Source organism: Astatotilapia calliptera, chromosome 1, assembly GCF_900246225.1.
Source record: "Astatotilapia calliptera chromosome 1, fAstCal1.2, whole genome shotgun sequence".
Classification (NCBI taxonomy): Eukaryota; Metazoa; Chordata; class Actinopteri; order Cichliformes; family Cichlidae; genus Astatotilapia; species Astatotilapia calliptera.
The window spans coordinates 36,563,757-36,582,591 of NC_039302.1; the positions used below are offsets into that span (position 1 = coordinate 36,563,757).

Here is an 18,835-nt window from a genome sequence, read left to right on the forward strand (position 1 = left end):
AGTTTTCTGTCTTCATTTATGCTGGAAGTGATAGCAGAGCTGTACATTTTAATTTGTTTCCAAAACCCCGCAGTCAGGACATGCTATATTGTATTTAGATAGAAGCTAGCGAGCTAACTCCCTGCTAACTTCTAACTCCGTTAAATGTCATAAATTCCGTTTTCATGGATGCCTGGATGTTAAACTCAATTGTTACACCTGGTAGAGCAGAACGCTGATCATTTTATTAAAGATGAAAGACTTTAGACAGTTTTTCAACTCTCAGTAATCCCATAGTGATCGTTTGATATATGGACCTGCAGCGGAGTTTAGACCCAGACACGGCTAGTGACGTCAGACTGAACAACCGGATAGCACGAAAAAATACTAGCATTTCTCAGAAACGTAGGTTAGATTACAGCTAATGCTAACCTGATGACTGGACAGACGTCAGGCTGTTAAACATAAAAACCTTTGTGTGTTGTTGCTGTTTGGGGATTTCCTCTATCTTTCAACTCGAGACTCGAGGTGGAGAGATTGAACCAAATATCGATAATATCGATACTGGCATGAACAGATGTAGCCCACTGAGTGGGTTAAATACGTTTTGTTTTTGTTTTTTAAATGAAACATTGCCATGGAAAGTGTCTGAACCTTTTTGTGTTGACTGTTACATCTGTTTTGTTTATAGCACATTTGACCCAGAGTGCTTCAGAGGCGGGCACAATTACGTTCCAGCTCTCCTAAAAAACTAAATATATAAAAAGCTGAAAGGCGTATTTTATTATATTAACTATAGGGCTGTGTATCATCACTGATTTCTTGAATCAATTCAATTCAAATGGATTTGAATCTGGGAAATTTTGCCTCAGACAGTCAGAAATATTATAATTCTGATCACTAGTATTAGTATTTATTTATTTATTGTCATTGTCAAGAACAATGAAATTGCGTTTGGGGCTTCCATACACCCCAAAAAAAAAAAAAAAAGAAGAAAATAATAAATAAATACCCCTTAAAACCCAAGTGTACACTAATCAGTACATATACATATTTTACATATATAAAAAGAAAGCTGACATTTGTGAGACTTTATCAGAGCTGTGAGCATCACAGCAGATGCCTTTGTGTCAAAGTAACTGAAGACAAAACAGAAAAACATGAAGGAAATTTTCCTGGTCTGGCTTTTTCTAACAGATAACCTTAAAAATATTCTGCAGACGAACAGAAACGGAAGAAAACCATGAATCAACATCTGAACATTACCTGATGCTGCTGAAGTGAAGCAGAGCAAAGTTAAAGAAGTTTCTATTAGAGATACAGTTAAACATTTTGCATAATTTAAAAAGTTGAGCCTAGATAGCTAGCTAGCCTGGATAGATTTGAAAACGCGTCCACACTAGTGTTTTCAATCGTTTTCACAGAGTTGTGCGTCCACATTGAAACAGCTGAAAACGCTTACGGTTCCAGTCCTGCGCATGTGTAAAATGCAAGAAGATTCGACCTGCCTCATTTCTGTCTGCCGCTTATTTACTTTCCGGCTCTTTGAAACGTCGCAGCAAAATGTTGAGGAAAAGCAGCGAGTTTTTTAAATGGACTAACAATGAGGTGGAGTTGTTGCTCCGAGTAACACAAAAGTACAAAGTTGCCAAAGCGAGTGAGAATTACAGAATTTGAAAAAAATAGTGATGGGATTTCCAGCTCTTTTTAGAGATCCGGCTCTTTCGGTTCGGCTCACTAAAAAGAGCCGGCTCTTTCGGCTCCGAACCGGCTCTTCAGGTTGTTTTGTTGCTTTAGTTAATTTATTATTAACAATAATATAAAATTATGCACAAAAGGAATTACTAACGTAAAAAAAAGTGGTTTTATTTATATATAAATATATGCGGTGGCCCCTAGAGACAAAACACGTACAAACTCCAAAACACATTTCTAGCATGAACTGAACTTCCAAAGCAGAGCTACTAGATCACTTAAATTACACAATTGAAAGCATGTGTGTATTTGTGTATTTATACACAGGCACTCATATATATTCAAATAATAAAAAAAAAAAAAAGTTCATTTACCTGTTACTACCACACACCAAATCCGGTCGTTGGTACTTGCTGGCTTGTGTAGCCAGTAGGTAACAAAAGCTCAACACTGCGCCCAGCATCCTGGAGCACTTCTGTTGATTTTGTACGTGTTTTGAGTTTTTATGTGCTCCTGAGTTTTTACGTGCTTCAGAGTTTGTACGTGTTTGTACATGTTTTGGAGTTTGTACGTGTTTTTACGTGTTTTGGAGTTTGCACGTGCTTCAGGGTTTGTACGTGCTTCAGAGTTCATACATGTTTTGGAGTTTTGTACGTGTTTGTACATGTTTTGGAGTTTGTACGTGTTTTTACGTGTTTTGGAGTTTGCACGTGCTTCAGGGTTTGTACGTGCTTCAGAGTTCGTACGTGTTTTGGAGTTTTGTACGTGTTTGTACGTGTTTTGGAGTTTGTACGTGTTTTTACGTGTTTTTGAGTTTGTACGTGCTTCAGGGTTTGTACGTGCTTCAGAGTTCATACGTGTTTTGGAGTTTTTACGTGCTTTGTCTCTAGGGGCCACCGTAAATATACTTTTATTTATTCACTCCACATAAAATGTAATAAATAAATCATAATACAAAAATCAACTATTCACATTTCAACTTTTAACTATTTAAATTTTCAGCTTTTTCCTTTTACAAATTTAAAGTGAAACAACACAAAACACCGCAAACCACAACACAATTAAATATAACTTATAATATGAAAACAAAAAGAACATGCATATTCTCTGTCATGCATGAACTTTCTGAATCCTTTATCATCTGCAACTGAGTATAGTTGTGGATGATTACTATCTGGTTGTTCAGTGATGACGCGACGAATCCTACTTCCGGGTCTAAAGTAGTCTGTGTTTAATATGGCTTTTGTGTTGTTAACATGTTTAATGTTATGTATTTTCTTCTATTTAATCTCAAAAAGCTCCTAAAACAGTCAGTGATCACTGTTGACCTCCCTCGGCTTTTATTACCACTAATCATTTATTTAAGCTCAGTTTTTAAAACCTTAGGATGTAACTACAGCCCAGCCCATGCAGCAGTATATGAATGACTAACCTCGTATTGTGGATGGATTATCTCAGTTGTTCTCCTGGCTGAAGTTTGGTCCTTTTACAGCATCCTGCCATGCGATTACATTTGTTCCTGACCACCGAGAACACTCACGTTAACTTTTATCGAGTGGGAAAAAAAGTTAGCTTGTTTATATTATGCTAACATAGCTGTGTCGCAATCACGTAGCACATCATTATATACCAGCTAGCCAAACTTCAGTAACCCTACAAACGTCACTGCTATTTAGTTTTCTGTCTTCATTTATGCTGGAAGTGATAACAGAGCTGTACGTTTTAATTTGTTTCCAAAACCCCGCATTCAGGACATGCTATATTGTATTTAGATAGAAGCTAGCGAGCTAACTTCCTGCTAACTTCTAACTCCGTTAAATGTCATAAATTCAGTTTTCATGGAGAGGAGGTGGAGGTAAGTGACGGAAGTGAGAGGTAAGTGACGGAAGTGATGTTGTAGGTGACGTCAGACGCCGGAGATTTTGGCGGAGAAAAAGCAAATGGTAGCATAGAGTTTAACAAAGGTTTTCCAAGCTTCAGTATTTCCAAATATACTAATCAATTGTCATATAACTAACAACATCTGTTTTATCATCTCTAACACCCTGGAGGACAACGGGGAGAGTTTAGACGCTCTCCAAGATTACATCGACCGCTGTTTTCAAGATTTAGTAATGCATAAGGCCCAGAGTGCATCTTCCCCGGCCAAAATCGAGACGCCGTCATCGAAGAGAAGTCGCCAGGCAGACTCCCCCGGTACAACATCGCCTGCCGGCAAAGACATCGCAGAAATCCTGGAGTCCATCGACAAGCGATTGTCCAGTTTCGATGCGAGGCTGTCCCTGGTGGAGATCTTACACCGGGAATTTAAATCTCTGAGAGAATCCCTGGAATTCAGCCAGCGGCAGGTGGAAACGCTTGCCGCTGAAAATGCCACGCTACGGGAGTCGGTTAAATCTCTCACCGATAACGTGACCCAGCTAAACATTGAAAATAAAAAAATAAAAGAGTCCGTTATCGATTTACAAGCCCGTAGCATGAGAGATAATCTTGTGTTTTCTGGTATTCCAGAAACTGCCGGAGAGGACGCAGAGGCAACGGTGAAAAGCTTCATTAAAATCCACCTGAAGCTGCCGGAGGACACCGTAAAGAACATCGACTTCGATAGAGTACATCGCTTGGGGGGCGCGCGGTTGCGGACCGGGAGACCACGGCCTATTGTGGCCAAATTCAGCCAATTCAAACAAAAGGAACAGGTGAAGAGTCGCGGCAGAGAGCTGAAAGGAACGGACTTCAGCGTGAACGACCAGTTCCCCAAAGAGATCCTGGAACGACGCAAGGTCCTGTTCCCAGTTCGACGTAGCTTTATCCAGAAAGGCTCCCGTGCTGTCATCGCTGTGGACCGGCTCTACGTGGACGGACAGCTGTACCGCGACCCCGGCACCACACCGTGGTTATACTGACTGCACTCCAGATAAGAACCCGCTACACTCTTTTCTTATTCATTCACACTTTCTCCTTTAAAATGTGTTTAACCTAGTAATATCAGTAGGATGTCATAGCAGATATAACACCGTCACCCTCCGTCATTGCTTTAATTGGAATGTTTCCGTTTCATTTCCTTTTTTTTGTTGTCGCTCACAGTTCATGTGGTTTCTTTCTTTCTCTTGTCTTTCACTGCTGTGGTCACCTACTTCCCCACTCACCTACAAACAACACCCTCTATTTCTCCATATTTTCACAACACGATCACGCAAACACATCAGCTCAACGGCAGCACATTCACAACAGCCTCACAGCACGCACAGACTTGCAGGACACATAAGCAAGCCACGCTTGTTCATATTAGTGAATATTCACACACATAGTCAGACTTATGGAGTCTCTCACCACACTTCTTTTTCTCTTTCTATTTACAAACAAGGGATGTTTCCATATTCTCTCCACCTGTCTAAACGAAACACCCAGCATACATCATTAAACATACACGCACAATTAAGGGCATGCTGAGGTTTGTCACATGGAATGTAAATGGAGCTGGCACCAGAGGAAAGAGGTTAAAAATATTTAACCAGCTTAAAAAACTACAGGCAGATGTTATTTTATTACAAGAAACTCACAAACCTGTCACAGGTTTAAATGAACTTAAAACACCTGAGTTTCCTAACGTGTTTGCAGCCGGTTATAATTCTAGACAACGGGGAGTAGCAATTTTAATACATAAAAATGTTAATTTTACAGTACTCGATACAGTTATAGATCCAGAGGGTAGATTTCTAATTATTAAACTATCAATATTGAACAAAAAACTATGTATTGTTAGTATATATGGTCCAAATGTTGATGAACCCTCATTCTTCCACGGTTTTTTTAGTGCACTCTCTGAACACCTTGATTGCACACTCATTCTTGGCGGTGACCTCAACCTTGGACTAAATGAAGAAATGGATAGGCTCAACACAACAGGAACTCAGCGTAATTGGCAGTCCACAAATATAATCAAACAGTATATGAACGACTTTGGTCTTTGCGATGCATGGCGCTCTCTTCACCCCACCAGTAAGGAATATACTTTTTTCTCGCATGTTCATCACTCTTACTCTCGTCTGGATTATTTTTTGGTCAGCAGCTCACTGCTGTGTGACATTTCAGACACTGAGATTCATCCTATAGCTGTCAGCGATCATGCTCCTGTATCTTTAATACTAATGCACAAGAATAATACTACGCCAAGTAAAAACTGGAGATTTAATATATCACTACTTAAAGATGAAGACTTTATTAAATACTTTAAAAAGGAATGGACTTCATATTTAGACTTTAATGACACTCCCGGAATATCTGCTTCTGTTCTATGGGAAGCAGGGAAAGCTGTGATGAGAGGTAAAATAATTTCTTTCTCATCACACAAAAAGAAAGAAGAAAACAAAAATATTCAGGAATTAGAAAAAAACATCAAATCACTAGAAGAAGCCTACGCGTCCCACCAAGATCAGGAAACATTGAACAAAATATGCAAAACAAAACTAGAATTAAATGAAACTATTAATAAAAAAACACAATTCCTTATACAAAGACTTCGCTTGCAGAATTTTGAACACAGTAACAAATCAGGTCGATTTCTAGCTAACCAGCTAAAAATAAATAAAGAAAAAACAACTATATGTGCTGCTAAAGATTTATCGGGGAACACAATATATGATCCTGGAAGAATAAACAACATTTTTAGGGATTTCTATGAAACTTTATACTCACCACAAATAAACCCATCTAAAAATGAAATTGATCTGTTTCTTGACAACGTAACTCTTCCAAAATTACTAGACAGTCAAGCAATGGAATTGGATTCGCCACTGACGCCAAGTGAACTCCAGGAAGCCCTGATAAGTATGCCCAATAATAAGGCTCCAGGTCCAGACGGCTTCCCTGCAGAATTCTACAAAGAATTCTGGACAATTTTGGCACCAGTATTCCACAGCATGTTGCAGGAAATCGAGGAAAAGGGCAGACTACCACCAAATATGAATTCTGCCAACATTAGTCTCCTGCTAAAACCAGGCAAAGACCCTTTATTTCCCTCAAGCTATCGTCCAATTTCTCTTTTAAATGTAGACCTTAAAATAATCTGCAAAGCTCTCTCAAAGAGATTAGAGAAAATGACCCCCCTCTTAATTCATCCTGACCAAACTGGTTTCATAAAAGGTCGGCACTCCTCAACAAACACTCGTAGATTACTTAATTTAATAGACTACTCATACGATAAAAACATCGAAGCCATAATATTATCTCTAGATGCAGAAAAAGCATTTGACAGAGTTAATTGGAAATTTTTATTCGCAACTTTACACAAATTTGGTTTTGGAAACTCTTTCATAAACTGGATAAGAATATTATACAATTCCCCAACGGCTCGTATCAGAACAAATGACCAGACATCCTCCAGCTTCTGTCTCCTGAGGGGCACCAGACAGGGATGCCCACTCTCCCCCTCACTTTTTGCAATTTTTATCGAACCTCTAGCAGCAGCATTTAGACAGGCTACAACAATTAAGGGCATAAAATGTAAGAACATAGAACATAAAATCAGTCTCTATGCGGATGATGTGTTGCTTTTTCTGCAAAACACACAAACCAACCTCTCTGAGGTAATTACTTTAATAAACTGGTTTTCAAGAGTTTCAGATTATTCAATTAACTGGCCAAAATCTACAGTTCTCCCCATTAACTGCTCCTTCCATAATTCTTCCTCTGCCCCACTGCAATCCGGAAATATTAAATATTTAGGTATTAATATCTCTCCTAAGCTTTCAGACTTAACTAAACTAAACCACATCCCACTTCTAAAGAAAGTAGAAGGCGATCTGACTAGATGGAAATCTTTACCCATATCACTCATGGGAAGGGTCGCCACTATAAAAATGATGATCTTGCCAAAAATAAATTACTTATTTTTGATGATCCCTAACAAACCATCACAAGATTGGTTCAGATCTCTGGATTCATATATTTCCAAATTCCTTTGGAAAGATAAACCCCCGCGTATTAGCTTAAAAACGCTACAAAGAACCAAGGATAGAGGAGGATTAGATCTGCCTAATTTTCACCAATACTTCTTAGCCAACAGGCTTCAGTTCATCTCAGAATGGTTAAAACATACCTTCTTAGTTGAGCCCTGGCTAGATGTTGAACAGGCACTATGCAAGGATCTAGAGATTTCAGACCTACCATTTATTAGCTCAAACATCAAAAGACATGAATGCTTTAAAAGTATCAACATCAGCTTTTCTCTAACAGCATGGTGGGAGTTTCTAAAAATAACGGAGTCTTCATTAATCCCATGCAAACGTACACCTATCTGGAATAACCCTGACATATTACAAAACAATAATATGATTAATTTCCCAGAATGGAGTTGTAAAGGAATTAAATACTTAGAACATATATTAGAGGGAACAGAATTTATTCCATTTGACAGACTAGTTGAACAATATGGGATCAACAAGACAAGGTTTTTAGAATATCAACAAATTAAATCCATAGTAAAAAAGAAATTTAACCTCAGTCAAGTTGAATTACAAACACCACTAAGTGCGGCACATTTTCTTACTCTTAAATCCCCCAAATTATTATCTAAAATATACAGAACACTTTCTAAATTAGATGAATCAATATCCCTTCCTACTGCAAAGTGGGAAGCAGATTTATCAGTCAACCTAGACCAAAACTTCTGGTCTCAGATTTGCTTAAAAACTTTTAAATTAATTAAAAATCCCAGTCTGCAATTAATACAATACAAAATACTTCATAGAGTGCACTATACAGGTCATCGGATGTTCAAGATGGGCTTTACATCTTCCAACAACTGCTCACACTGTCAAGGCAATACACCAGACAATTACATCCACGCTCTTTGGTTCTGTCCACCAGTGCAAAAGTTTTGGCGCGAGATATGTGAAGACTTATCAAAATGTCTGAAATGTAACATTCCAACCTCCCCCTTAGTGTGTTTGTTGGGCAGCTTAGATAATGTCACTTCAGAAAAGAATATAGCCCATATGATCTTCACTGCCCTATGCATAGCCAAGAAAACAGTCCTCATGAACTGGAAAAATAAAAATAATCTTAATTCTAACCAATATAGAAATTATCTATTAGATTACATTAGTCTTGACACAGCCTCTGCCACCACATCAGATCAATTGCTCTGGGCCCCTTTTATCAGCTCCATCACCTAGTGGGGGTGGGGGGTCATAGTTTGGGGAGGGGGAGGGTCTGTGCTGACGGACGTGGGTTACTGACCTGGCAACCTGGCTGCCCCTGGGTGGGTTCGGGATGGGCGTGAGGTTCTGGGGGTGCTCCGTCTCTGGGCGGGGGCCCGGGCCGGGCCTCGGGTCCTGGTTGGTGTGTTGCCGGGGTTGTGGGCGGGTGGGTGCATGGGGGCCCGGCCCTGGAGCAGGGTGCCGCCGGTGCATCGAGCCGCCTGGGGGGCTCTTCAACTGGTGGGGGGGATGGTCACATCTGGCAGGAGCTTTCTTCTCTCAGGAACTCTCTGCAGGAGGGGGAGATACAGGAGAGGTGGAGGAAGATCTCAGCCTGGGCGTTTACCGTCTTATGTAGTCTGGAAGATGTGTGGTTGGTGGGGTGGGTGCAGTTTTCTCTGTGGTGGGGTTGGGTGGACTGTCCAGGGCTCTGTGGAGCCGGGGGGCGCTACTGCACTGGGCCCCGGTCTGATGGGCCTGGGCCCCCCTTCCCTGGCGGGTCGCGGAGGGTGGGAGTGCCTACTGGGGTCAGCGGGGGAGCTGGCCCCAGGGAGGGGTTACCTGCCCCTCCCTTCCTTCCCTCCCCATCTCCAGCTGCCTCCCTCTTCCCGCTCCTCCACAACCACCCACACATGCAGGGCCTTGGAGTGGGGGTATGTCACCAGGGTGCAGAGGAGGCTACCCCCCCCCCCCTGTCCCCTTCTGGCTGCCTCTGCCTCAATTTTATCCCACAACTTAGACATTCACATTATTCACACTCTCATTACACATACATATAGGATCTTGGGGGTGGGCACAATCACGGAGTCCAAATCACCATCAGGGTGTATACCTCACCCCTGACGTCGTTGCCCACCTCTCAATTTTAAATACACTTAGTCATTGAGGGTTAGCAGGAGGGACTATGCGCTTACCTGCTGCTCCTTGGCAGGTAGCTCCATGCCCTCCTGGGTTTTAATTGCACCTTAGAACACATATGCATCAACACTACAATGAGCGGGTGGAGGGAGGTTTGGAGTCTTCTCCCACCCCCATTCTCTGCGGCCTGCTGGAGCGGGAGGGCTAGTAGGAGGAGTTGGCCGTCCGACTGCGGTCTGGGGTGTGGGGCCTCCCTGCTGCTGCGGAGTCGGGGTGGTCTGCCTCTCCCCACCGCAGGGAAAAGGGTAACACCACCTGGGTCTGGGTGCAATTCCCCCCTCCAGGGGCAAGGGTACCTAGACCCGGTTTGTAGAGTACGCTTGGGGAGTGTGATTGTGTGTACAGCGTCTCTTTATGTCTGTCTCCACGTTGGTTGAGTGTGGAGTGAGTGCATATGAGAGCATGAGGGTGGGAATGGATGTTTGTGTCTGTGTGTGCCTGTATGTCTGTGTCTATATGTCAGGTTGGGTATCAGACGCCACCTCTCTGGGGACACCTCAGGCCCTCCAAGGTTTGGAGGCCTATCTCCACCCACCACCACTTCCCCTGCCGGTGGCGGACTCCCTCAGGTGTCGGTGTGTTGGTGGTTCTTTGTGTCTGGGGGTGGGCGTCCGGGTACACACCGGCTCACTCCTTGGCGGCCGCTTGTCGGGGCCTGGGGCCTGGGGCTCGCTCGGGCCCCTTTGGAGGTGGGGTGCCCCCGGCCTCTCGGCCCAGGGCTCGGTCACTCAGGCGCAGCTGGGGGCCGGCGGAGCTCACGGGCGCGTCACTGCAACCCCCCCTGGCTTCTGCTCCGCGGCTGCTGAGTGAGCCCTCATCTGGGACTCTCCTCAGCTCTTACTGGAACAGTGGCGCGGCTGCCCCTCTGTTGGTCTTCCATGGTCTCTTGTGTTCTGGGGGCCTCTGGATGTCTGGAGTTTTGATCTCCTCCATACCCGCTTCACACCCTGGAGGACGGGGCTGTGGCCCCCCCACACTCCCTAGCAGATCATTACATGGAGAAACCTTTGGAATGCAAGCATGCTGACCCACACAGGTATGCACACATGGGTATTCACAGACGCGGACTAAAGCTTTCTTGGCTGCTGCCTCAAAGCACACTGTGCGCTGTCTATCTTGCGTGCTGCACAATATCGTTTATTACTTAGTAAATACTGATATCTATGACTAGCTAGTTTATTGTGATGGTGCTTTGTTTTCTCTATTATTATGTTGCTCTTTGTTGTTTGCTGTCTCCTCTGTTTGTTTGTTTGTTTGTTTGTTTTTTTTCTCTCCATACAGGTGACCCAGGAGTTTTTTTTTTTTTGTCTCTCTTCCCCCCCCTTCTCACCGTCTCTTCTCCCCTTGGGTTTTCTTTCTTTCTCTCCCCCTCTCTCTCTCATTCATTCCCCCTGTCCTATTTATTTAAAAAAAAAAAAAAAAAAAAAATGACAAAGGATGAACTGAAGCTCTGCCATCATGTAATGTCGCATACTGCTGTTTCTGATGTCATTTAAAAAAAAAAAAAAAAAAAAGTAAGAGCCAAACAGGATGGGAGGATCTGATTGGTTCTTTGTGCCTTTTTAAAATATTCATCCTAATGAGGACAAAGACACTCTCGTCATTTCTTCTTTTGTTTTCATGTCGTCACATTTATTTTGCAGTCTGAGCTCCTCGTTCTCCTCTCTTCCAGCTCGCACTCCTCCTAAGATGTCGGAGCCTTTTCCCGCTCCTCCAGAGGACGGTGAGTCCAGCACAGCTTCACGTTTCTGTGAGACATCAGGAGACGACGCGCCTCCGACGTTTCAGTTTATAGATGAAACACGAACAATAAATCACGTGTTCGACAGTGAAAAACACACGACACAAAAACACACGACAGAGGTGTTTCAGCTCCTGTTTTGTGGTTACTGGGTCGTTTCCTGATGATTTCTTCTTCTGCTCAGAGTCCATTTTGGCGATCAGCCGGCAGCTGAAGGACATCAAGTCTCATTTTCCTGATAAACAGCAGGTCAGTGAACGCAGCAGCCGTGTGTCTGTGTGGAAACATGGACGCCTTAGGACAGCGGACTATAAATGCAACGAACCTATCAGAGCTTGGGTTGGGTGAGAGCTGAAACATCCTGAAGCACCTCAAAATTAAACTCTGTGACGGCCCTGGCAAATCTACACATCCTAAACAAATCTCTGCACCTGCAAGCCGCTTTGCAGCCCACCTTCTCCTATTCCGCCAGCCTGAGGAACTGAGCAGGTGTCAACAGGTGACATCAAGTCGGAGCCAATTACTGCAGGTAGAAATGATCATTCACCTTTTGTCTAAAGCCTTCCTGACTGATGCGATCCTTAAATGTGATTTAAGCTGTGTGGGAACTTTGGAAGCATAGACAGGAAATGAGGTTTAATCACAAACTCAGCTCAGTTTGTCCAGTTATTTGAGTCTGAAAGTGGTGCTAGGGGAAAAAAGTGGTTAATTCAGTCATTTTATTAACGCTCTTTAGATTAACTCAACTCACCTCTTGGTCATGTCATTTTCAAATCTACAGTGATGGTGTGTCAAACACTCCTTTTTACTGCTCTTTTAAATATTTGTGTCCACACGATGCCGACGTGTGCGTTTGTTCTGGAGCGTTTATTAAAAAGTAATTACAAAACAAAAACAGCAAGCAGAGTTTGATCATCAGGTCAACACACAGCAGCTCATCGCGTTTCTAAGCATTCCTGTTTACTACAGCTACAGCTAACAGTCCACTTCGCACCAAGTCAACAGCTACACGTGTTCTGTCTCAGGTCAAAGGTCACCAGTGGCTTCCTGGAGGTTTTTGTTTTCTCCAAACAGGTGAAGAGACGACAGCAGAAGCACACAGAGAAGAAATGAGTTTAGATACGATTCGAGTCTTTTTGTTCTTCAAGCTGAAGGAAGTTTGAAATAAAAGGAACGTCCACCGGAGCAGAAGACTGAGACGCGATGTACAGATTTCCTCGTATTGCTCACGTCCTATTGGACAGCTTGGGATCAGTGGAGTACCCTGATTGGATAAAGGAGGAAAGCCTCCAGAAACTACAGATGGGAACACAACACACATGAAAAAAAACCTTAAAATTTATCTAAACTTTATGAAGAAAAAAAGTACACTTTAAGGTTTCAGCCTGAAAATCCTCCATCGAACACGGTGCAGAGAAAAAAAGATTAAAAACAGATGGAGACAAAAAAAATTAAATTTGGATCTGTTACAGGAAAAATGTTTCTATGTTTCTTTACCTTCTTTTAAATGTGCAAGCATGCCCTTTTGTCTATGGTTAGATTAGTTTAGAATTATCTTTTTAGACTTTCTCAGCAAAGACATACTGTTTTGGGACATATTGTTTTAGATTGTTTTATCTCTCACAGCCTTCTCCCAGCTCTCTGCTGACGAGACTAGCGCCACATATGGAGTTGTTTATTTTATTTGTTTTGTATTTTCTTATCCTGTTCTCACTGTCTTTCCTATAAAAATTACCAAGCCACTGTGCATGGTGTGAGTTGTCCTTAGCAGCTCACCCGTGTACACGTTTGATAAAGAAAGTAACTTTGTCTCATTGTGTCTTTATTTCTCCTGGGTCTTTTACAGAGTTTTCCCCCAACATTTCTTGGTCCTTCGAGCCGGAGCGCCTCCATCGTGTCCCATCTCCGTGACCAGTCCACGTTGCTCGTCTGTCGACAGCCCACACACTAGGTGTGTGGTCAAAGACCAAGGGCGTTAAATTCGAGTCTTGGCCAACGTTCTTAGAAAGCGACCCACGGTGGTGGGGCCCGATCGAGGTGGACCAGACCCGGCGACACTGACCAGGTAGATACAGACACACTGACACAATCTTGCGTAAAATCGTATTTTAAATTCAGGGAATTTAAAATAGCGAAAGCAGCTCGTCGCGACTGGAAGCTCCCCACTTCTGTGGGTTTAAAGTAGCTCGTCGGCTGGTAGCTTGGAGCTCGTCGACTGGAAGCTCCCCACTCTTGTGGGTTAGGTTTGGAGCTCTGAGTAGCTCCCCCAGCTGGGTCAAGGGAATAAGTAGCTCGTCTACAGAAAGACTGGCAGCTCCCCTTATTATAAGGGTTCCGATCGCGCGAATAAGTGTGAATGTGAATGTATGTGTGTATTGTTGTAACTAACGGAGCAAGCTGACTTTTCACGGTCCAATAAGAGACTGAGCCGCTCCTACTGTGTTTTTCTTTCACTGCTGTTCGCTGAAGTGCTGGTGGTTTGGGAGAACGGTCGAGTTTCGCCTCGTAAAGTTCACACCGCTTTTGGAAATAGTCCGAAAGTAGAAGGGCGTGTGAGCAACCACTCTCATTCCTCATATCAGCGAAGGTGGATAGCAGCTGTATTGCCAGTGTATAAATAAAAATAAATAACTAAATAAATACATAAGTAAGATACACTAAATAATAAAAATTGAAAAATGGGGAATAAAACCTCTAAACCTCTTGCCAATAATGGGCAGTATACACAAAAGTTCATTAATGACGAACAATGGATAGAAAATAAATATCCAGGTGCAGGAAAAATCAGCGCAAGGAGATGGCGTAATCCTAAAAAGACGTCATGTCCTGGGTGGGAGGGTACGTGCAGCCCCGCAGCTTTAACACAGCTCAAAGATAGCTTATTAAAGGAAATAAGTGCAACCACAAATCTTAGAAAGAAAGGAAAACGCACAAGTGAATTAACTTTCCTAGATGCATGGAAAAAAGAGCAACAGAGACGTGCTGAGAATAGAGAAAAGAGACAGAATAAAAAACAAAAGCAAAGCTGTGAGGTGCCTGAAGCAACGGCTGCAGCCCCTCCCCCCTATGTTACTGCCTCTGCATCAACTCCCAAGCAAACAGACAAAGATGCAGCTGTGAATAACCCTTACGGTTCAGTGCAGGCAGATTTAGCTAAAATGTCATTAACACATGCACCTGAAGCAGATATAGGGGAAGATCATGTAGGCAGGGAAACATGGCCTGACCCCCCAAGCCCCCCAGGAGTATTTCCATTAATAAGTTCACCTAACCCCAGATATGGTCAGCCGATTGGACCTATGGGGCATCAAGACGCACACCCCACAATTCTTGTGTTTAGACCATGGTCACATGAGGATCGCAAAAATGTTCTTAAAGATGTCCCGCCCCTGCATGACGGTTTTGACACATGGAAGAGAGCAGTTGAAGCAATTAGGACTCAGTGGTATTTAAACGGTCATGAAATGTACCAGGTACTTCAAGATCTTTTAGGTTTGAAGTTTGGCTCAGTGAAAGGCTCTTTCACTGGGGGGGCAATTAATAATCCTTTAGATTCTTTAGTGGTCGGCAACGGACCACAACCCCTGCGTGCAGGTGACCCTGAATTAGAAGGCCAACTACATAATTTCTATGAACGTGTGAAACTACAGCTGGCCCCCAAGCCAAACTACAATAAAATAGGAGAGGTAAAACAGAAAGAAAATGAAACTGCATCAGATTTCTTAGACCGCCTGCGCCCAGTTTTTAGGCAGCATTCAGGTTTAGATTATGCCGATGGCGATGCAACGCCATTCCAGCAGCAATTAAAAAATGCGTTTCTAAATGGCCTGCTCCCACCAATCAGAGCACATGTAGAGAAACATTGGGTCACAATGAACACTGGCAACCTGCCAGATGCCCTGTTACATGCTGAGCACGCCACAAAAGTGCACAAACAGAAAAATAAGGCTGACGTCTTCACCATAGATTCAGAGACAGGTTTCCTTGCATTTTCGGGAGGCTATCAGAGACAGAAAGGGAAGCAAGGTAATCGACAGCAAGGCCGCAGACACAGAAACAGAGACAGCAGATATGAAAGAGACAATGCCTGTTTCAACTGTGGAAAACGAGGTCACTTTGAACGAGAGTGCAGAAGTAAGCCACAGACACATAATAGTAGGAGGAACAATGACAGGCAAAACAGTGGCGAATCTATGGTAAACAATGACATGTGACTAGAAAACACACAAGACATGAACATTGATGAGGGAGGGGAAGTTTTTAACATAGAACAATTGCTATTAGGGTCAGAATACAAACCAATGCTGCTAATTCATGTGAACGGGCAACCAATCCAAATGTTGTGTGACACCGGAGCATGTAAAACGGTTCTAAGGCAGCCGCCTAAAAACTTACAGTACTCAAAAGACACATTAGTTGTGAAGTCAGCCACAGGCCACACCACTGTACAACAACTAACTGCCCCGTTAGAACTAATGCATACCGAAAGTGGCCGCAGGTGCTTCATTAAATGCATATATGACCCGTCATGCCCAGTAAACCTACTAGGAAGAGATGCTCTGACAGAACTCAAGATAGGCGTGGTACCGGAAGAGAATGGCATGATTGCTGAATGCATGCTAAATGACAACACTCCAGAGCCAGATAGCATTAACACGGCACACAGCAGCAACGTGTGTCTCTCTCAAGGCTACGGTGTCCCACATTATTACTGGACTCTTGAGTTGCCCGAGCTCACAAAGCTACACAATGTGGCCCGCAAATATACACCCCCCACATCCTATTTCCAGAAACCCACTGACTATCACAACACGTTGAGATTTAAACAAACTCCAGGCCCAGACCCACTTTACGATCAGCAAGTGTGGAAGCTAGGACAACAGAGTTTGACTTTACAACACCTGTATGTCACAAAGTCGGGAAATGCAGTGTGCTCAGTAATCCAATCAGCAGCCGTGAAGGCTTTGAACCGCATGCCTAAGCCACACGTGTCTGTAGCGCATGACTATCATTCAGACTGGAAGGATTTAGGAAATGTGTTAGCCAGGGTTGAAGCAGACACTTATGAAAAAACGGAAGACACTCATGAAGGCTGGCTTCAAGGCCGCCGGACGGGTTGTTTCCGACACACACTGGGTTGGCTGGTCGCAGTCAGGCCCGCTGTACACCTAGCCGATGCCGCTGAAACACATGCACAATTAACTGAATGACATCAGGCAGCACTAGCTCAGCTGCCTAAAACTCTCTGGTCTACAGGCCCTGCTGATGTAGGCCTTATAAAAAATGCAGATGAAGTAAGAGTAAAACCTCTCTCAAAACACAGACCACTGATATCTCAATACCCACTCACTACTGAGGCTAGACATGGCATTCGCCCAGTGATAGCAGACATGGAAAAGGCAGGAATTTTAATAAAAACAAAGACAGCCACCTGTAACACTCCTATCTTTCCTGTTAAAAAAGCTATCACGGGTGCATACCGTCTAGTACATGACCTGAGAGCTATAAACGAAGTGACTGAACAAATCCCACCTGTGGTTGCTAATCCACACACTGTTTTAAATCAGGTCACACCGAACGAACAGTGGTTCTCAGTAATCGACCTTTCAAACGCTTTTTTCTCAGTTCCACTACATCCAGACTCACAGCCATTGTTTGGCTTCACCTTTGAGGGTCAGAGGTACACATACACTCGTTTGCCCCAGGGTTTCCAGAATAGCCCAACCCTCTATGCAGAAGCACTGAAGAAGTCAATGTCTAGCTGTAAGCTCCCACAGCTAGGTCAATACTTGCTGTATGTAGATGACATTTTAATAACCGGTCATACACAGCAGGCGTGCAAAGACAACACACTTGCTGTGCTACAGCATTTGGCTGAACAGGGCCACAAAGTCTCAAAACACAAACTGCAGCTGTGGAGTGATAACGTTACATATCTCGGACACACACTCACAGGCCAGGGCAAAACACTGCTGGGAACCAGAAAGCTGGCAGTGCAAAACACACCCAAACCTAAAACAAAACAACAGATGATGAGTTTTTTAGGTTTGTGTAATTTCTGTAGAGCTTGGATTCCAGAGTATGCACTAACAGTTCAGCCACTGCAAGACATGATTTATGGCAAAAACCTCGCTTTGCGCGACACAATAACGTGGACGGTAGAGGCAGACACAGCATTTACTAACCTAAAGGTGGCTTTACAAACAAATGTAGTCCTGGCCCTGCCTGATTATGACAAGCCTTTCGTGCTGCATGTTGATGGGGGGGCCGGCTACATGAAGGCAGTTCTGACACAGGCTTTTGGTGACAAACAGCGCCCTTTAGCATTCTACTCGTGTAAGTTAGACGCTGTAGTTTCGGGCCTGCCGACTTGCGTCCAAAGCTGTGCAGCGGCCACAGAAGCAGTAAAGAAGTCAGCAGACATTGTCTTAGGGCACAAATTAGTTGTGAAGGTCCCGCATGCTGTCACATCTATACTGCTGCAAGCCAATCTCTCTTACCTGACTCATGCCAGACAGCTATCGTATGTAGGCATTTTACTACCACAGTCTCACATCACACTGGAAAAATGTGGCACACTGAATCCAGGGACTCTAGTGAGCACACCAGCTGATGGGGATGTGCACAACTGCCATGCAGAATTAGACAAAGACACCAAACCCCGCCCTGACATCCATGCTGAGCCACAAGCTGGTTTTCGTGATGTCTTTGTGGACGGATCGGCCTCTAAAGACAACACAGGCCGTAATTGTGTAGGTTACGCAGTAACCACAGACAGTAGAATAATAGAAGCAAAACCACTTTCTTCTTCATATTCTGCACAGAGCGCTGAGCTGATAGCTGTTATTCGTGCATGTGAAATCCACAAAGATAAACCAATAAACGTTTATACAGACAGCCAGTATGTTTTCTCTGCTGTGCATCATTTCGCAAAGCTCTGGCAAAACAGAGGAATGATTACATCAACCGGTAAACCAGTCCAGCATGCAAGCCTCTTACAACGCCTGCTGACTGTAATAAATTTACCACAACAACTCGCATTGTGTAAATGTGCAGCACACAAAACTGATAGCTCTTTTATTACTACAGGCAACAATTTTGCTGACAGTGCCGCAAAACAGGCGGCACAAAAGACAAACATGACACTAATGGCAGTAAACACGCATCAGATTCCACTGGATGTGTTGCAAAGTGAACAAAAAGCAGCAAGCACAGCAGAGCAGGCAAAATGGCTAAAACACGGTGCAGTTCTGACAAACGATTTAATGATGTGTTATGGCAAGCCAGTGTTGCCAAAATCGCT

General features: G+C 43.5%; 2 protein-coding genes across 4 annotated transcripts in view; both read left to right on the forward strand.

Moving 5' to 3' along the window:
• nob1 (NIN1 (RPN12) binding protein 1 homolog) overlaps positions 1–18,835 on the forward strand; it is a 63,062-nt gene that overhangs the window by 33,898 nt on the left and 10,329 nt on the right. The window lies entirely within an intron of this gene.
• Positions 11,314–18,775, forward strand: LOC113027032 (uncharacterized). Of its 2 annotated transcripts, none has more exons than XM_026176424.1 (3): positions 11,314–11,514; positions 11,717–12,061; positions 13,379–18,775. In XM_026176424.1, the coding sequence occupies exon 3, from the start codon at positions 14,211–14,213 to the stop codon at positions 15,744–15,746; it is 1,536 nt and encodes a 511-aa protein (XP_026032209.1). In that variant the 5' UTR covers positions 11,314–11,514; positions 11,717–12,061; positions 13,379–14,210; the 3' UTR covers positions 15,747–18,775. Both variants share the same exon structure in this region, with proteins under 2 accessions (XP_026032209.1, XP_026032217.1).